We start from the raw sequence: 19,615 nt of genomic DNA, 5'->3' as shown, positions 1-19,615 counted from the left end.
ATAGATCCAGTGTCACATCTGATTTTAGAAAACAATCCTCCACATTATAGGTTGTTCCTTAACCCATTCAGAGCAACGCCCCCTCCCACCTCCACAGGGGATCCTAGCTAGCAAACACTTCATTTTAACCTACTAATGCAAACTCATCACAAAGCTTGTTAGAGAATAGTAAGATAAGAAATACAAGTTAAGGGGAACTTATTCCATCTTTAAAAGAAAATAGAAAAAAAGAAAAAAACAGAAATACCTCTTCTCCCATCATGTAGGCAGCCTCCTCTTTTCAGTTTGAAAAGGTCCCAGAACTACCCTGCAGCCCTCCCACTTCCTTCCAACAGCCAAAGGCACGGAGCCTGAAGGACCCAGCCTAACCCTGAGTCATACTTGGGACCAAATGAGCAACGGGGAGAACAAAGCTCCCATTTGTTTATGGTTCAGGAAGCCAGGGCCGATTCATGGCTTGGGTGGCTTCGCGAAAAGTCCTCCTCCCTCGCCTACGTTGCCGCAGGAATCTAGGCTGCCTCCTCAGACCCACAGGTGTGACCACTGGGACAAGCAACAGACTCAAGGAGCGTTTGTTTGGCAGGACTCGGCAACCACTTCTGGTGAAAAACGTCAGAGAGAAAAAAAAAAACCCACTATCTTTCAATAGATGACATGATTTGGGAGTGAGAGATGTCTAAGATATGGTTTGTATATGAAATGCCCATCATGAGAGTGCCTGTATTTTAAAGAAATAAAATAGTTGTAAAACACAAAAATGACTCATTAAAAAAAGACAAAATCTGAAGAAGGAGCAGCAGCCATGTCTTTATAGAAACACTTTCCCTGGGAAAAATACAGCAAGACTGCTGCCAGCCATGTCACTGGGAGTATCCTAACAGATAGGAATAAAGTGTTTAAATAGAAATCTTGCTTTTCGCCTAAGTGAGGTACCATTTTAATTATCATTGTGATGAATTCAGAGCCCAGTGGTTAAGAGTTCACAACTCTATAGCCAGAGTGTCTAAGATCAAATATCCAGCTGGGCCACTTGCTAATTGTGTGATCTTGAGCAACTTATTTAGACTGTGTTCACCTCAGTTTCCTTATCTACAAAATGGGTATAATAGCACCATGATACAGGGCTATCTGGCAGATTAAATAGATAATATACATAAACTGCTTAGAAAAGTTCCTGGCACACAGGAAGTACCCTATGACTATTACAAATTCAAACTCACTTCAATAGTTTCCTCATCTTACTACAGTTTTCATGTACAGAGACTTTAATAACCGGTTTTTGTTATTAACTATGGTTAATTTTTAAATTAGGCTCATTCAAAAACCATTTATTCAGTGTTTATTAACTACCTACAGTATGTAAAGGGCTTTCAATAAGATGCTGTCCCAGTCCTCAAGAAACTTGCAATCTGCTTGAGTAAATAAGGCATAGATCTGCTTATGTATCAGGCAAGAAAACACATGTGGGAAATGTCACTTGGCTGAAAATGGCAAGTATGATGCATGTGCCACAGAATTAGCATTTTGAACTTAGAGGACAGATAAGAAATCCCCTTATCAAAACCTAATTATGATGGGAGGGACAAGACAAGTCATCTCTGCAGAAGAACTCCAAATAAATAATGTAGATACTCCACCCTGAAGCAGGTGAGCTCAATTTCCCACTCCTGAAGAGCAAGGCATGTACAGTGACTTCTTCCCAAAGAGTTGATTGAGAAAAGGAGAAAAAACAGACCAGCTTTACAGTGGAGATAACTGCTAAACACTCCCTCAGCTGGGAGACCAAGGTCAACATTACCAGTGAAAAGTCATGTTCAGACCATGGACCCTTTCTCTGATGGGATGAGAACGGCACTCCACCTAAGTGGATCTCCCTCCAAATCCATCATTTCAGTCAAATCACGAGAAAAACATCAGACAAATGCCATCTTGAGTTCATCCTACAAAATTTTGCAAAACTGCCAAGGTTACCAAAAACAAGGCAAGTCTGAGAAACTGTCACAGTCAAGGGGAGCCTAGGAAGACCAGGGCAAACAAATGTAATGTGGTCTCCTGGATAAGATCCAGGACAAGAAAAAGGACTTAAGGTAAAAACTCACAAAATCTGAAAAGAGGATGGACTTTAATTAATGGCAACATTAGTTCACTAATTATGATAAACACTATATTCATGTAAGATACTAGTAACAGAGGAAACTGGCAGTGAGATATATGGAAACTCTGTATTATCTTCACTATTTTTCTATAAATCTAAAACTATTCTAAAATTAAAATTTTCTTTAAAAATGAATTAGGAAGATAAGTCTGCTGAATGTACATGTATATATAAATAAATGTATATACATGATTTATAGACACACATGATGATGTTCATGACTATACACATCTGCATATATATATATATATAAATGTATTTAACATGTATATAAATGTATTTAATGCCTTCTCAGCTTAATTTTCTTATCTCTTCATCCTAAGCCTAGCTATTGATATACATAGTCGAATGCTGACTCCTGGCATTTTGCTTTCCATAACAAACAAAAGAGTTTTCTTTGAAAGGAAACTTGGCTCTTCTGTCAGTTCTGCTGCCAACCCAGTCTACAGCGGCCCAACTCAAAGAGTGTGCATGAGGTGGGCCCATCTGCCCCTTTCCAAGAGCTACTAGAAGTTCCTGGTGCCTGGCCAATTAGTCATCAACCACGGAGCCCTGAGACTGGCAACTCTCCCAGCTACTTCCTCTCCCATCTCCAGTCCACACTGCCCGGCACCTCCCCAGTTTTCTCTCTAAAGTGCCAATGTGACCAACACACTTCCTGTCAGAACCCCCCCACCAGTGTGCCAGCCCACCCGAGATGCAGCCTTTGAGTAGGCTGGCAGACCTGAGGAAATAGGGTCAGGCTTTCCTGCAACTCGGGCTTCCCTGGTGGCTCAGCTGGTAAAGAATCTGCCTGCAATGCGGGAGACCTGGGTTCAATCCCTGGGTTGGGAAGATCCCCTGGAGGAGGGAATGGCTACCCACTCCAGTATTCTGGCCTGGAGAATTACATGGGCTGTAACAGTCCATGGGGTTGCAAAGAGTCAGACACAACTGAGTGACTTTCACTTTCACTTTTCCTGCAACTCCCCGCCCCCAAGACCCCTGCAATCCAGCCAGACCCAGCCTGTAGCCATCACCACGCTCTCCCCTGGTCCCCACACACACTGCTGGGACCATGAATCTCCAGGTATCTTTTAACACTTGGCTCAAATGTCACTTCCCTTGAAAAATCTCCCCTACACACTCTTCCCTCCCCCGAGACTCCAGGCAAGTTAGCAGCTCCTTCCTCTCTAATGTCTTTAATGCTTTGGACATAGCTCTGCCAGTCCTTTTCGCCTGCATCATAATGACTTTTAATATGTACTCACTTCTCTCTCATGTACGGACAATCCAAAGCACTAAATGAGAGGCCTGTATGTGACAGCTGATCTAAGGCGTGATGTGGGGGAGGAAGTGTGAACTCCAATCCAGTTAACTACACCAGGGCCGCCCACTCCCTCCCCCTCGCCCCCGCAACAAACAACCTGCCAGGTGAAAAGTCTGCACACATTATGCTAACACAGCATCCAGACATGCTACCTAGTCAATCCCTTTCCAAATGGATTACCATTCCTTAGCTCATTTATCTAGAAATTTCAGAGCTGCCACTGCTGATCCATAAAATACATTCAACAAAGCTTCAGTGAATGAACGAATGAGCCAATTAATGAGCAAATGGAACAGTAAATCTACAACCAGGCTACAAGCAGACCCCAAACAGAATGAGTCTTCCTTTATTCTCATGCTTGGATTAGGATAAAACATATTCATGTATCCAGTCATAAATATTTATTGAAGGCCACCTATAGTTTACCAATGATTTTCAAGGAACTGTAAATACAATGGTGACTAACAAAGACAGGGTCCAAAATAATGGACTTACTTTCTTTTAGTTTTTAGACTTATTTTTAGACCACTTTGAGGTTCACAGAACAGTGAAAGGAAGGTACAGAGATTTCAGATAGCCTATACCTCCTCACATGCTCAGCCTCCCCTACTATCAACATTCCACACAAGAGTGATATATTTGTTACAACCAATGAACCTCCTTATCACCCAGGGTCTCTAGTTTACCTTAGGGTTCACTCTTAACTTTTCAATTCTATGAGTTTGGACAAATGTTTTGTATTGGCCAAAAAGTTCATTCTGTACGATGTTTCAGAAAAGCCTGAATGAACTTTCTGGCCAACCCAATATAATGACATGTGTCTATCATGGAATCATACAGAATTATTGTTTAGTCACTAAGTCGTGTTAGACTCTTTTGCAACCCTATGTACTATAGCCCACCAGGCTCCTCTGTCCATGGGATTTCCCAGGCAAGAATACTGGAGTGAGTCGTCACTTCCTTCTTCAGCGATCTTCCCAGATCAGGGATCAAATCTGTGTTTTCTGCATTGGCAGGTGGATTCTTTACCATTGAGCCACCTGGGAAGTCCCACCATACAGAGTATTTTCAGTGCCCTACAAGTCCTCTGCACAGCACTTACTTTTCAATGGCCGATACTGAAGACTTGGTGATGTCAAACAGCTACCACAGATGTAGCAAAATTTATTTCTACTTCTCCAAGTGTTAAAATTTCCATAACAAAAAGTTAAAGACATGATCCTGGAGACTGCACTGCTATTTATAGGCATTCTTGTTCTAACAACCAGAAGGGTAACAATAACTACTAACGTTAATTCAGTGCTTATTCTATGCCAGGCACTTTGACCCATTTTTGTGTGTGTTACTTAATCTTCCTAACAACCACTTGAGCCAGGTTTTCTTGCTATTCTGATTCTGCAGATGAGGAATCTAAATTTGTAGATATAATAATAATAATTTGTCCCTGGAAGAGGCAGAATTAGGATGTGAACATTGGGAATTCTGACCTTCATGCTTAATAACCACTATATTCCTAAAAACACAATATTAAGGCCTCCTGGGAATGTGATTCTTGGTGACCATATGGCTGCTATTAAACATTTCATGAAGAATACACTATCTGAATGTTTTAGAAAGTACACATGAAACACACATAAAATACTAAACAGCACCTACTATGTCCAAGAGTAACCCTGTATACTGCTTCTGGTTCCCTTTTCCTATTACCAATCTTCTTACCTTTCCTAGATTAGGAAAGATAACACACAAAGCAAAGTCTGAAAACCTCAGACACTTCATTCAGCTCAGGCAACCAGTGGGCATCTCAATTCCATCTGCTCTTTAAAAATCACAGGACTTTCATCTGCTAAAGAGATATCACAAAATCTTATCTTTCAACCACTGTGAGAGACATTCAACACTATAGGTCTCAGATAATCATGACACGGTTTGACCCAGTTGTGTTTCATTAATCAAAGTTTGTATCATTAGCTCCTGGGATTCCCCACAGCTAAGAGTCTTCAAAGGATTAGAGACAGAACTCTCATTTTTAAGGAACTAAGATAATCACTTTAGATGTTTACATGTTTTAATCTTACATCACTATACAGCTTGATGAATTTTTACTAGTAGAGATAAAAAGACTACCTGAGATATATATGACGATATTAAAATTTCTCTTCCTGCAATTTGGCTGATTAAAAAATTGATTACTAGCTCATTTATATGTGACTTTAATTCTAATTTTCTGTTACAAGTAAAAGCTACAATGTTGATATTATCAAGGCATTAATTTGGATGCCTGTGATTCTATAAATGAGATTCAAGATGATGAGAATTAAAAAAGAGACTGATGCAAACACAATATCTAGCTGTGGAACACAGTAGAAAAAAAAAAAAGAAAACAATCATTTTGAGAGAGAGAGATCATAATGGAAATCAACTAAGACAGTAAGACCATGGAGCTTCTTGAAGGGTTTCTTTGTAGGGAATCCAACAGGGTAAACAACCAACCTAGAAAAATATTTTTTCCAATCTGGCCATTTGAAGATCCCAGACCAAAGAGACTACTTTTCTCATTAATTAAGGGGGCCAAGACTAGCTGTACCTAGGGCACTTAAGCATGGAATAAGCTGGTACCAAAAAGCCAAGATTATTCTATATAAAAATATATCAGGGACTTCCCTGGCAGTCCAGTGGTTAAGATTTTGCCTTCCAATGCAGGGGCTGCAGGTTTGATTTCTGGATGGGGAGCAAAGATCTCATATGTCTGCCTTGGACAGAAGACAAAAACCTAAAACAGAAGCAATACTGTAACAAATTCAATAAAGACTTTGAAAATGGCCCACATCAAAAAAAAAAAAAAAAAACATAACAGGTTAGGTAGGTCTTGGGACTCACCTGTGCATCTGGAATTGACCTACCCAGGTGTAATATCTGACATGCCTTTTTGAGCGTATTTGGCCAGGACTGATCACCTGAGTGACTCGTGAAAAGGGAAGGAGTTCAGAAAAAGAGTGAGACCAGAGCCGGGTCACAGGGAAGCAGCATGATGAGGAAGTTCTCTCTCTGGTCCACAGGTGGGAGATAAGGTATAAGCCATGTTCATGAGAATAAGGTCCTGTCTGGGTTGCCTTCTTACAGTCTCTCAACCCAATCTCTAGGTGGATGACTCTAAAACCCACACCCACAGTTCTCTCCCCATCACTTATTTACCCAATTGTTTGATGGATGCCTCCCCTGATGGTCCCACAAGGACCTCAAAATGCAGTTAGTCTAAGACTGACCCCATAACCTTCCTTCCCAAATATCTTTCTCCTCCTATGTTCTCTAATCAGGGAATGATATTGCCATCCATCCAGCTGCTGAAGTCAGTTGCCCGAGGCATTCTCTTCAAGTCTTTCCTCTCCTTTATCCACCACATACCATCAAACTTCTTGATTCTATCTCCAAAATATTTCCCCCCAATACTTATAATAATAGTTCAAAGCTGTTAGAGAGAAAATTTGTTTGTCTTATCTTGATGTTTCCTTCCATGTAAAGGGGAGACCAAACGGACACTCTCTCTGGACACTCTTGGCCTCTGGGCAGAATTGAACACTCTTGGAACTCTCTGTCTCCCTATTCATTTTCTCTTGGGAGAGTGAAATGACTTCTCTGACATGTGAATTTAGGAAAAATAAATTGGGCAAGCTTAGCTAAGCTCTTCTTTCTCCTCCTCTTGGAAATTGACTCTCTGCTGTTTCCCAAGGAGCAGGCTCTTCTACATCACATGGGTCTGCCCGAGTCCAGCATCACTGAGACTGGGTGAGTGAGTCTGTCTAATTCTGGCGATCAATAGCTAGGCCCATTTGATTCTCCTGATCTATATCCTCCAAATTTGCCTTCATCAATAACAACATTGTAATATAACACAAGTAGAGAAACACAGATCATAAATATATAACTTGAGAAATTTCTACAAAGTAAAATAAGACCTATGTAAATAAATATACCACGTTCATAGATTGGAAAGGTGTCAATTCTCCCCCTCAAAGTATCTACAGAGTTCAAGTAATCCCATTCAAAATCCAGAAGGTTTTTTGGGGAGTAGGGATTAATAAGCTGATTCTAAAATTTATATGAAATGGAACAGCCCAGGAAATCTTGAAGAAGAGAAATAGAGTTTGTGTAGTTATAGTACCAGAAATCAAGACTGACTACAAAGCTACAGTAATTAAAGTAGTATAGAATGACCACAAGGACAAACAAACCAACAGAACAGAGTATGGAAGTGAACCACACATACACAGTCACTTAAATTATGACAAAGGTGACCTTTTTGATAAACAGCTGATCTTCAGAAAGGATGATCTTTCTGATAAACAGTGCTGAGTCAACTGGACATCCATACTGAAAAAATAAGCAAAAATAATATTTTTATTTTCCATCCACTGACTGACCTTAATCATTAACTGGTTTAGAACCTACGAGTAGGGAGATTTACTGGTAGAGTCAATATAAGTTTCTGTGAACCTCTCTTCTGAATTCTAGTTACCTGTCGTCTGTAATCCACTCCTCCCACTGCAACTTGGAATACTTTCCCTAAACTGCATATCTGATCATGTCCTTCTCTGCTGAGAACTGCTCCCCACTGCCCTCAAATTCAAGTCCAAACTCCTTAACAAGTCTCACCAGGTCCTTCCTAATCTGGGCCCTGCTTTCTTCTTCATTCTCATCTTTCGCCACTTCCTGCTGGAAGCTCGACACACATTCTGTGCTGTTTTCTTTTCCCTTCAAGGCATTTATACATGTTGCTCTTTCCACTTTGACAACTCTATTCTCCTCTGCCTGATGAATGTGTACTGGACCCATGGTTCTCAGACTAAACATCACTTCCTCTAGGAAGTAGGTACACACAGACACACATGAATACACACTCTCCAGCCTCGCTAACCACTCACCACTTTCTGCCATGCCCAAGGCTTCTTACAGCACAGCATTATGTTCTCAGCCTGGTCATAGCATTCCCCACACTGTATTATTCTTTCTTGTTTACTTTTCTGCAGCTCCCTGATGGGCAGTGACCTGTTCTTATTTACCACTGTATCCCCAGTGCCGAGCATATAGTGAATACTCAATAAATACTAGCTGAAATGAATTACATTTACAGTTTCTAAGTATTTTTAGCTATATAGCATTTTTTAAAAGTTCTATGATTCCCTTGTAGTGCAATGGTAAAGAATTTGCCTGCCAATGCAGGAGATATGGATTCGATCCCTGATCCAGGGAGATCCCCTGGAGTAAGATATGGCAATCCATTCCAGTTTTCCTGCTTGGAAAATCCCATGGACAGAGGAGCTAGTGAGCTACAGTCCATGGGGGTCACAAAGAGTTGGACAGCACTTAGCAACTGAACACACGAACACACACACACACACACACACACACACACACACAGAGTAGGCTAGGTGTAAAGAGTATTCCCATTTTACAGATGGTCCAACTGAGGTAAAGTCAGTTTGTAAAGGTCAATCAGCTAGGACAGTGTTACCACACCTTTCTAATCTTATGATATTTAACTTAGTTCACCTTTAGCCACACCATATTTTCCACTGTTTTTGATATAACACATATTTAGCTCTGGGCTGAGTTTAAATGGTACATTTTCCCCCAAGTTTTTTTTTTCTTTAACCTTTATCAGAGGAAATTTCCAACATGTACAAAAACAGAGAACGGCATATTGAACCCCTGTGTATGCACCACCTAGTTTCAACAATTATCAACTCATAACCAATCTGGTTTCCTCTGTTCCTCACCCACTCTTCCGTCTTCCAACTTACTGCAAGTAAAATCCCAGACAGTAAATCATTTCATCTATAAATATTTCGGTTAAATGGTGAATTAAACACATCATTCACAGGCATATTCACAACTGGTAGTGTTAAAAAGGTTCATAACTGGGGTCCTTCCTTATAGTTCAATAAGAGAAGCAAGAATACTAATTATTTCCTTGTTGTTACAGGTGGGTGTTAAAGCTACACCAGTATCTCTCTCCTGGTGTTTAATCATCAGCATTCAACCACTCCGGGTAGGGTGATACAGATTAAAGCACAGGTAAAATAAGCACAGAATTTTCAACTGACCCAGAAAAGTGGCTCTTAGAACTTCTCCCACTTGAACAGAAGGCACACTAGAATGCTTGCAGCTGTTAACAATTATTATAGCCCTTTTTTTCCCCTCATGTAAGTTATCAAACCAGTCATGTCAGAAGGTCAACTGCCCCAGTCTAAGTGGAAGACCTGCTTGTGCTTCACTGAACACAGATGCTGTCACATGAGATCCAGTCTGTGCTTCTGCAAAACTGAAACAGCGAGCTCAACTCTCAAAGGAAACTTTCTTGTTCAAACATAAATCTTTGACGCAGAACTATCTCAAAAGCGATGAGAACCAGGTTGTACACTAGTAAAACATCATCACACTCATGAGCTCCCACGCCAGGTTGTGCAATAACATAATGGATCCATAAATCTATGGAACTATCCATGGCGCCAACAACAGGGGGTGGAGAGAGTTTTAAATCCTCTTAGATGCTGTAAAAATTGTCCGCTGCCAGTAAAACAGGCTGGGAAGTTTACATTTTCCCCAGAGACTTCACAATGAGAAGCAGGCTAAGCAAGCTGCCAGCACATGGTTTCATTCTGCAAACAAATCATGAATCAAGATGCGCGCACACACACACACACATTGTGTGTGTGTGTGTGTGTATTACTCTGATGAAGTTAACATTTCATGTAAGACCGATGCAATAAATCTTGTTTCACAAAGATGCAGCGAACCATACAACTACTCTATTTCCAACTATATAACTGTTATCACACTCAGTCCCCTCATTTTATAGATGTCTGTAATCTCTAAAGTGCTAGTTTTCATATTATTCCTGTAACTAATACTTACTGAGCACCTACCATGTGCCATACACTGTTCTAAGCACAAAACACACATCAGTGAACAAAGAATAAACATAATCCAAAATAAACATTATGTCAGAAGGGTGCGCGTGCTAGGGAAAACAAAATGTGCAGTGCAGGAGGGGCCAAGGGGGCAGGTTTCTGAATGACGGGGCATCAGGGAGGAGAGGCAGGCAGCCGAGGGCGGGGGCAGATGGTAACAGAGTGTCCGGGCGGAGGCCCCCCAAGCGGGAGCACGCATGGCACGTGTGAGCAAGTGGGGAAGGAGCGGTGAGCAGGGAGGTCCAAGTGCCCATGGGGTTCAGGTCATCCTGGCTCCTGGGCTGTGGGCAGGATTTTCACTTTGGTTCATGGGGGAGTCTCTACAGGTGTTTGAGAAGAACGGCATGACCCTGGCGACACGGACACTAGGCTGCAGGGGAGGGGAGGCCAATGAGAGGTTACTGCAGTGATGGTGAGAGCAGAGGCACAGCAGAGCTGAGCGAGGTGCCAGACACACTTAGGGGGCAGCGCTGGTGGGGCTGCCTGATGGATCAGCCGTGGGATGTGAGGAAACAAGGGGAGGGAGGGACCACCCCAGTGCTTTTCTCCCAAGTGATGGGAGGGGGCGTGGCATTGTCCTCAACTGAGATGGGAGGGCTGTGGGCAGAGTGATTGAGGGGGAAGAGGATGAGTTCCGGTCCGGACAAGCTGATGAGAATTTCAGAACAGCAAGTGACTTTTTCCCAATCTGCCTTCAGTTGTTCTTGTTAATTTGCCACAAACTTGGCCATGAATAAAAAAAAATACAATTAAATTCTTTTCCACTGTTTCAGGAGTTCAGTAGCTAGTGAGATTTCTCTGTACAGAAATGGTGTGTTACACTGCTATACTTAAAATGGATAACCAACAAGTACCTACTATACAGCACAGGGAACTCTGTTCAGTGTTATGTGGCAGCCTGGATGGTAGGGGGGTTTGGGGAGAAATAGATACATGTATGTGTATGGCTGAGATACATAAGAATTTATCTTATATAAAATTGCCTTATATAAGAATTTATCTTACATAAAAATAAGAATTTAAGAACTTCGAATGGAGATGTTCAAGTTGGCAGCTGGACATGTGGCTGGCTGTGGGGCTCAGAGGACATGTGCTGAGGTACAAACCTGGGAATATTATATTTGTCACTGATTACACACACACGACGTGCTTTTACACAGAGAAGAATAAGACCAAGAATCATAAAACAAACAGAAGGAATTAACTGTTCACTGACAGAGTCAATGATCACGTTCACTTCAACCACTTGAATAAAATGAAGAAAAAACTGTATTCATTGTTCCTTCCCAAGATGGGAACTTGCTTTTTTGTAAATATCTCCCAGAAACTGAAAGTGACTGTGTTGAACAGAAATGAGCTCACAAGCTGGGATACTAAATAGTTTTCAGATCTTGAGAAACACCAAATAGATTACTGAAGGAAACAATGGTGTATAAGAGACGTTTCCACAAAAGAATTTAAATGAAACAGTCTTTCGTTTTTAAGTGTCTGTCCTTTCTGTCTTACTCATCTCTCAGGATGTTTAAGTGTCCAAAAAGTTTCCTTTCCAGATTTTGTTTCTAATACATGATGACACCAGGCTAGGTTGCTGGTGGATGGAGGGAGGGAGGTGGGTGGAAGTTCTACAGCTGCAGAAGATGATGCAACTTTCAAAAATTCATCTCACTGAAAAATGGAAAACCCTTAAAAGCTGCGGATAAACCTGCAGTAGCAATGTTGCCAATACCCCATCCCCCAAGCCTGCTGGCACAAACGTCAAAGAAAAAAGTTCAGCATTAAATCAAATTAACAAACACTCCTTAAGCACAGCACGAGTGTAGCTTATTACAATCTGGAAAATTCCACAGTATTTATCAAATCCTAAGCAAGGCTATGATGCTTAGAAGTGTACCACAGTAGACGTCACTGACAGCCACAAGCATGACGGCTCGGGGTGTGTTGCTGTGGCAACCGAATAGTCAGCAGCAGCACGCTGTCTGCCTTTCACCAACCCAGAACCAGGGGCAGGACAAAACAGCCAGCTCCCTGACGGGAAAGACCCAGGCACTCGCAGCGAGGGCCACCTCCGCCATTCATGCACGCAGGAGACTTCCTTGTGGCAGTCTGAAATCATCTGCACCAAGGACCTTGAGAAAAAAATGCACAACCCCTTTCTCTAGTGCAGAAGCAGTCAACATGCCCCAGCACAGAGCACCAGAGAAACATTCCAGGAGAGGAGAGAGACTGGTGGCTGCCTGAAAAGTAGCAAGGTCATGTGTTTAGCTGAGACCAGGCGTGAGTGGCTTTTCTCCAGAGAAAACCGAGAAGGGCTGGTCTATGGGAAAAGTCACCCTGAGAAACGTTCCATAGACAGGAGATCAGTAAGAAAAGCAACAGTAAACTAGAGCATGAGCCTTTTTAAAAGCTGTCCTCACACAGAAGGAGAGCTGCCCACAAGGACAATGAGAGTCCGAGAGGCACAGGACATCTTAGACGCCAAACCCTACAAGGTAACTTTTGGATACAGGACGTTATGTGGAAATAAAACAGAAACTGTCGAACATACCTTTTCCACCGGCAGAAAGTCATTTTCTACTTCAATCGACCTTGGTCTTAGCTTTATTGGCTTGTCTTTGAAAATATCTCCAAAGCCCACTCCCTTGACTTTCTTCGGCTGGATGGCAGCTGTTGCGACTGTGCCGTTGGCACCCTCAGATTTGGTACTGCTCGAGTCACCCCCGTCACTCTCGGAGCCTGTGGTTTCCCTTAAACCTGTCAAGAGCGGGGATGGGGAAAGAAAAAACTCAGAAATCAGCCACAGCCACGAAGTACCTCATAGCCAGCCAGGAACCACTGCTCCAAGTATCATAGGGTACAGGATAACTTGCATTGCCATTGTTCATTTAGTGTGTAAGGATGTTGCAGGGAGGTGGCCCTGAGTTTTGTTCTACCTCCTCAGCCTTGAATTTTAAGAAGTGAATCAAAACTTTTCAGAACATCCAATTTGAAAACAGATGCCTCTGTCAATGTGACATGTCACCTCTTTTCAGCCAGAGCCTGGCTCTTAGCCAAATTTGTTTTAGTGCAGTCTATGCAGTAACAACCTTTCCTGCCCCTTCCTCGCCTCCCCACCCAGTCAGTACCACACATTGTACCTCTGATCTCTATGACATGTCAATTAGCAATTAGCAATGAAAGTAACATTTCCTAAAGGGAAACTGTAAAGCTAAAAGCCAGTTAAACAAATTAGCAATTAAAGAAACCACACAAAATTATGACTGCCAAAGAATTAAATCTCTGGATGGCTTTACAAGGAATAAATGCACACAGACATGCTTCTCTAGGAAAGCACTAAACCAAACTTGACATTGAAACGCTTTCACTGGCAAGATGATTGTATTTGTTATAGAAGGAAAGGAAGCTGCCTTGTGGGAGGCCAGAATGCCCCAAGCTTCCAGCTCTTCTTCCCTCCCCTAACAACAGTTTCCCTGAAGCTGAACTCCTTTCCAAAGAAGAACACTGGGGACATGACACCTTTCCTTGGACTTCCTGTGGTCAAACCGTTATCAGCATGACAGCATGGACACTTACCTCCCCAGATTCCTTTTTTCCTAGGCTCTGCCCACAATCATGTTCCTAAAAGGAAGAGCCTATTTGTTTCCAGTTCATTTCTGGGTGCACATTCTTACTTTGATGGCCAGTACATTAGTCATGGCATCAAAGGACAAGAATCAAAGGATATTTTACGAGAAGTCTACCATTAAGCCTGTTTCTAAAAGACTCGAGATGTGCAGAGTAGCTCCTGAACATTGACTATGTATCTGCTGATGACAATGATGCCCTTGTTCTCTCTTAGCCACACTGTGCATTATCTTCCTACAGGTAAGGTGGCCTCCTAGTACCTAAGAAAGATATACCAAATCACTGCTCGCATAAACTGTCATAAAATGTCAAAGTCATTCATACAGACAAGTCTCAGTGCAGGAAGAAACTGTTAAATGAAAACAGAGAAAAATATAGAAAGGTCATTAAAAATCGCTAACATGTTTCAAAATCAAATCTTTTAAACAATGGCTGTGTTTGTTGTTGCTGCTGTTTACAATAAAACGGTAATTATAAGCCACAAAGAGGGGTGGGGAGGAGGAAGATCCCAGGTGTACATTTTAACTAACTAAAGAACAGCGTTTATGAGCAAGAACAGAGGGCATAAGAATGAGGAACAGCCCACAACAAGGGGGTCGGCTGCAATTTACAGGACTGGATGCAAGTGTGCAAACATGGAGAACCTCCCTGGATTAGCTATCCATTCATGTGTTTATCTGTTCATTGTTTTGGGAAATATCCCTGCTGGAGATATAATTTCAGAGTCTAAATATTGTGTCATTTCCCCTTTAACATGTTCTCATTTTGCCGTATGGATTCTTTCTGTGTGATTAATGGCTTGTATATTCTTTTCTGCTTTGGAAAGAAGCATTTGAGAGTGGAATAAAGAAATGGTTAGTGAACAGAAACCATCATTGTGCCACCACCTCACCCCCCAACCACCACCAGCACCATCAGCAGAAGGCAGCAGGGCAAAGGGAATAGGGCAAGGCTGTTACAGTTTTTCAAAGAAAAGAATTTGAAGGATTCTTTTTATCATTCCTCATTACCTAGAAACATAATATTTTCAACCACTGGCATTCTGATTTCACTGAGCTTCTGGTTTTAGGGATTTGCCGCCTTCCGGGCTCACCTTAATAATTTTGCATTAATCACTGTGAGAAATACTCTTTATGTTACACAGGGAGAGCTTGCAGGGTCATTCAACCACACAAGCATGGGCTGGGAAGGAAACACACGGCAGATTTTTCTTCCAGAAATTCTGGCAGCCTGCTTCTATCGCTTTTCAGTACGATACAAGTTAAATATCTGAATATCTAGATTGATGAAAAACCTCAAAATCTAGTACCTTCCCTTTGGCGGGAAAGAAAGGTGGCTTTTCATGTTCACGTCTGTTTGGTGCTGTATCTTTTGGTCACTGGTGCTCATAACACACACTACTGTGTAAAATATCCTTGTGTCATGCTTGGCATGCCACATGACACCCGAGGGCAAGGAAATGCAAAGTGTGGTCTGTGGACTGGGGCCAGGTCATGAAGGGTTCATTACTGAAACACTGGGTAATAAGCACAGAAAGTGTCCGTGCACAGAAACACTTATAGCAGTGTGTGCTGGTGTGACTTCCAGACGTGTGGCCCACAGACTTGTCTATGTGAATGGAGCATGGACTAGCCTTGGTTTGTCTGCTCCCGTGGGGAGGCACAAGAGGTGCAGCGCATGCGCAGTGAAGGCACGTCCAGCAGGACCAGGTATCTGTCCGCAGGGGGATGGAAATAAAAATACACTTTGCTGCAGACACTTTGAGAAGCCTGGCTCTGGAGTTCATGCCTGAACCTTCTCTTTCATAGTCATGTATACATCTCTATGCACACATATGTGTATACATCTTTATGTACACATATGTATATATGCACACTAAGGAGGATGATTTTCCTTTGCCGTGAGAAAAGAACAAAGCTTCCTCAGGTTTGCTATCGCCACTCATATAATTGGCTAAATTACAAAAAAGTCATTGTCAATAATTTCCTTAATATTCCAGCATTAATCAATTCAAATCTTTGAGCCATTTTTATTTATTTTCAGTTTTACACTCACATGTCTAGTGCTTATTGTATAGCAGGCCTGTTCTAAGAACTTCAGGAGATTCATTCATCAATCTCATTTATCTCCATCCCCTCAACTTTTGGCAGCTTTCTTTCCACTGCACCAAACGCTACACCCTGGTCCTGCCAAAAAGAAGTCTGCCGTGTGGTGATTGGCTGAATGAGCAAAGCAAAATATCATTTCTGGCATGGACTGTTCATGCCCACTTCTTACTTCTTTGAACCGCGCAATGAGGCAATGACTTACTGATTGACCCACTCAGTAAAAGCAATAACCGCGAAGGGTTGACATCTCCATGAGAAGCCATCTTACAGCACTCCAGAGGCGCAAATACTGGGACAAATACATATGCCATGACCAGTGTTACGGATCCCTTCTCTGCACGCATGGTTCATGCACGCATGTCACACACATGACAGGCACAGAGCAGACAAGACAGCACCGGGGGCTGGCAATGGGAATGCTCCGCAGCACACGCCAAGGAGACAGCGCTTATCTCAGGCGAGTAAGCCCACGTCCTTGGATGAGAAACTCACAGACACTTGGCAGAAGCATGAGCAGCTCAGGGGAGTGCAGCTGCATCAAAAAACACAAGTACCCAGATCTTATCTTTACAAATGCCTCCTGCTGTTAAGGTCACTCACTGTAATAGCGTCTGTGGCCCTCCGTCTTTCCCGGTGCAGCTCGGTACAGAATTGTCCCTTCAAAGGTAGTCTTTCCTGACAGTGAATGAGAAAAGAGAAGGGGAGAGAAAAACAAGAGGGGGGAGGGGGAGCAAGTGATGGCAAAAGAAGGAAGAGGGAGAGTCTTTAACTGAACTTGTCTTCAATGAATCCACTTTAAGCTTCATCCACAAAATTAATTAGAAATCATTAAGGCAGAGTTTAAGAATGTTATAGAATGAGCCCAAAGTCCCCATGCAACCATGATGGCAATGAGCCCCGAAACTGGGGCTCACCTCTCTGAATGCCTGGCATGTGGATTATGCCCAATTTAAACCTGGAAGTCACTTCCACATTATACCTCAAGAGCAGGAAAATCTCAATTAACCAGAGGAAATCTAACCAATCAGATTTCTTAGGTAACTCAATCTTCTCTTTGCAGAGTGTGACTTGAACAGAATATAGATTTTGGTCCATTATCTTTTAACTTCTACCCCTAGGGCCCAGTATGATACAAACTGATACTCATGACCCCAAGAATCTAAACAAGGCACAGAATCCTTTTTAAAAGATTTTTCAAGCAAGAAAATGTACTAGAATTCTAGAAAAGGGTTTTTGTCAATGAGGTTTGAAACCAATTGTGACTTCCATGTTGATGTAAGGGGTTTTCTGCTTAGCACCAAAGATGCCAGAAAACCCTATTCCTTAAACCACCTTAATTGAGGTTTGCCATATCAGTCATGAATCTGCACTAAAGCATGAGGACATAGGACTCACCCAGTGTCAAATTATCTCCTTTTTTGTTGTTACAAATAGAAGTTATCGATAGCATAAGACTGGGCACATGGCTAAAGCCCAAATCTCTCTGGAATCATGAGTAAGTACATAGACTACACACACTCTGCCCCAGTCTGAGTGGACGAACACACACACACACACACACACACACACACACACACCCTACAGTGAGTACCATTAGGAGGTAAGACGGTTTAATAAAGGCAAACAATACATGCATTACTCTAAGTTATCCAAGAAACAGATCCTATTATGGTTGTGAGCTAAATGTCGAACTGGAGGCCACATAGCTCCCTCATAATAAGTCTGAAGGATGAAAAAGTAGGCTACATTTGCAGAGAGGCACAGAGGAAAACCGAGTGACAGAAAGCAACTTGTCTCACTTTTTAGAAACACTCTAGGAAAATGGGAAACCCCATTAGGGACCATCATATCAACTTCTGGGCCATGTCACTCCTAATACGTAAAAGGAACTGTAACTGATCAGATCAACAAATTAAATGGAATCAGGTATTGCCAATTTCTATGTCCTACAGACATGGTGGTACGCCACTGCTTTGAAATCTGCCCTTTTTGACAGATGTGCTCCATCTAACTAAAGCAAAAACTTAGACATTCAAATCACTGGCTACATAGGGTAATCAAAGAAACAAGTGTTTTAGATGTTCTCATTAGACTTGTAGCTCTTGAGGACTTGATGACAAAGTAGAGCAAGTAACAGTGGCTGGTTTTTATTTGGGTGAATTTTTATCCTGCTTAACTTCAATCATTAAGGTAACACTACTCCTAAGGAATACAGCTGTCTTTTGAGCCAGATTCCCCCCATCCAAGAACTGAATGGCAGCAGTCCTCTTGGTGTCACAAAAAGAACAAGAAATCAGTAGTTCAATGAAGTACTTCAATTTTTCAATTATTTTCAAAAAAGTACTTCAGTATTTCAATTTCCTCCAAGTACAAGAGAACCTCTCTTTGTTCTTCCCCAGGACCAAGTCTGAGAAAGACATGGCACTTCTGTCTCTGAATGGCCAAGCATTTCTGTAAAGTTCCCCTATCCACTGGCAGCAAGATGACTGAAGTGGAGCCTGGGCTGGGGGTGAGTGAGGACACACACATTCCATCTAAAGAACAAAAGAGATGGGCAATTGGAAAGGCCATGAATATGAGTGCTATTTATTTTATTAGGTGGGGGGGGGATACTCTACTATTAAATATTAGTATTTGAAGGCAGAAAACTCTGTAAAGGGGAAGGATTTTTCAATTTCAACACAAAATCATATGCTTACACTAGCATCTAATTTTGCTTGAAACTCTATTTCATCAATTTGCTAATTGCTCCTTCCTGCCACCAGAACATCATATACAAAACAAATATCATTTAATATTAAAAAGAAAAAAGTATACAAATACCAAAGCCTGGTGGGTACCAGCCTGGCTTTAGTTTTTATAGGCATGGGGCACTAAGTAATCCATTTCTCACAGCTAATGAAATAAAATATTTCTATATCATGGGAGTGGTTTGGCCTAAGTTTTAAAAGGCCATCTCCATCTTTGTCTTCACTTGACAAGTCACTAAAGTATCTGAACTTATAATTCAAAAATAAGGAATTAGGAAAATAAGAAAGCCAATTAAAGCTCAAATATCATGGTTATTAAGGGTTCTAGAAAGAAAATGCAAACTTTCTCCCTCTAAAAACTATGGGAAAAAGCTTAAAACATTTCTGTAGCTAAACAATGTTTTCTTTAAAAAGAAAAACAGGAATGCTTTTTAGTTTTACAATTATTTCACACTCTAAGAAATAAATAATATCAAAAAGATGTTAGGAATAGGAAAGTCACATATCTTAAATGTGAAGCAAACAAAGTATGCGTGAAATTGAAATTGGACAATAGTCATATCTGGATTTCTTTGCCTCTACATCCAAATAAATCTTATAGATCAAGATATTTTCTGATTATAACTTAATACCAATTATGGTATATCAATATAATTCATAATAAGTTCTATTTCACATCATTTAGTCAATACTTGCATATG

At 41.5% G+C, this 19,615-nt stretch overlaps 1 protein-coding gene across 6 annotated transcripts in view; it reads right to left on the bottom strand.

Moving 5' to 3' along the window:
- The window catches only part of SH3KBP1 (SH3 domain containing kinase binding protein 1), a 334,928-nt gene that overhangs the window by 136,221 nt on the left and 179,092 nt on the right, over positions 1 to 19,615 (bottom strand). For 4 of the 6 annotated variants that reach the window (XM_043896945.1, XM_043896942.1, XM_043896946.1 and 1 more), the window contains one exon: positions 12,981 to 13,186. In XM_043896945.1, coding sequence (XP_043752880.1) covers positions 12,981 to 13,186 — 206 coding nt within the window. Of the gene's footprint in view, positions 1 to 247; positions 395 to 12,980; positions 13,187 to 19,615 lie in introns of those variants that run through there. The other 2 variants (XM_043896948.1, XM_043896949.1) reach the window with 1 other exon arrangement.

This window comes from Cervus elaphus, chromosome X (genome assembly GCF_910594005.1).
Source record: "Cervus elaphus chromosome X, mCerEla1.1, whole genome shotgun sequence".
Taxonomy (NCBI): Eukaryota; Metazoa; Chordata; class Mammalia; order Artiodactyla; family Cervidae; genus Cervus; species Cervus elaphus.
This window is presented reverse-complemented; position numbering and strand designations above follow the sequence as displayed.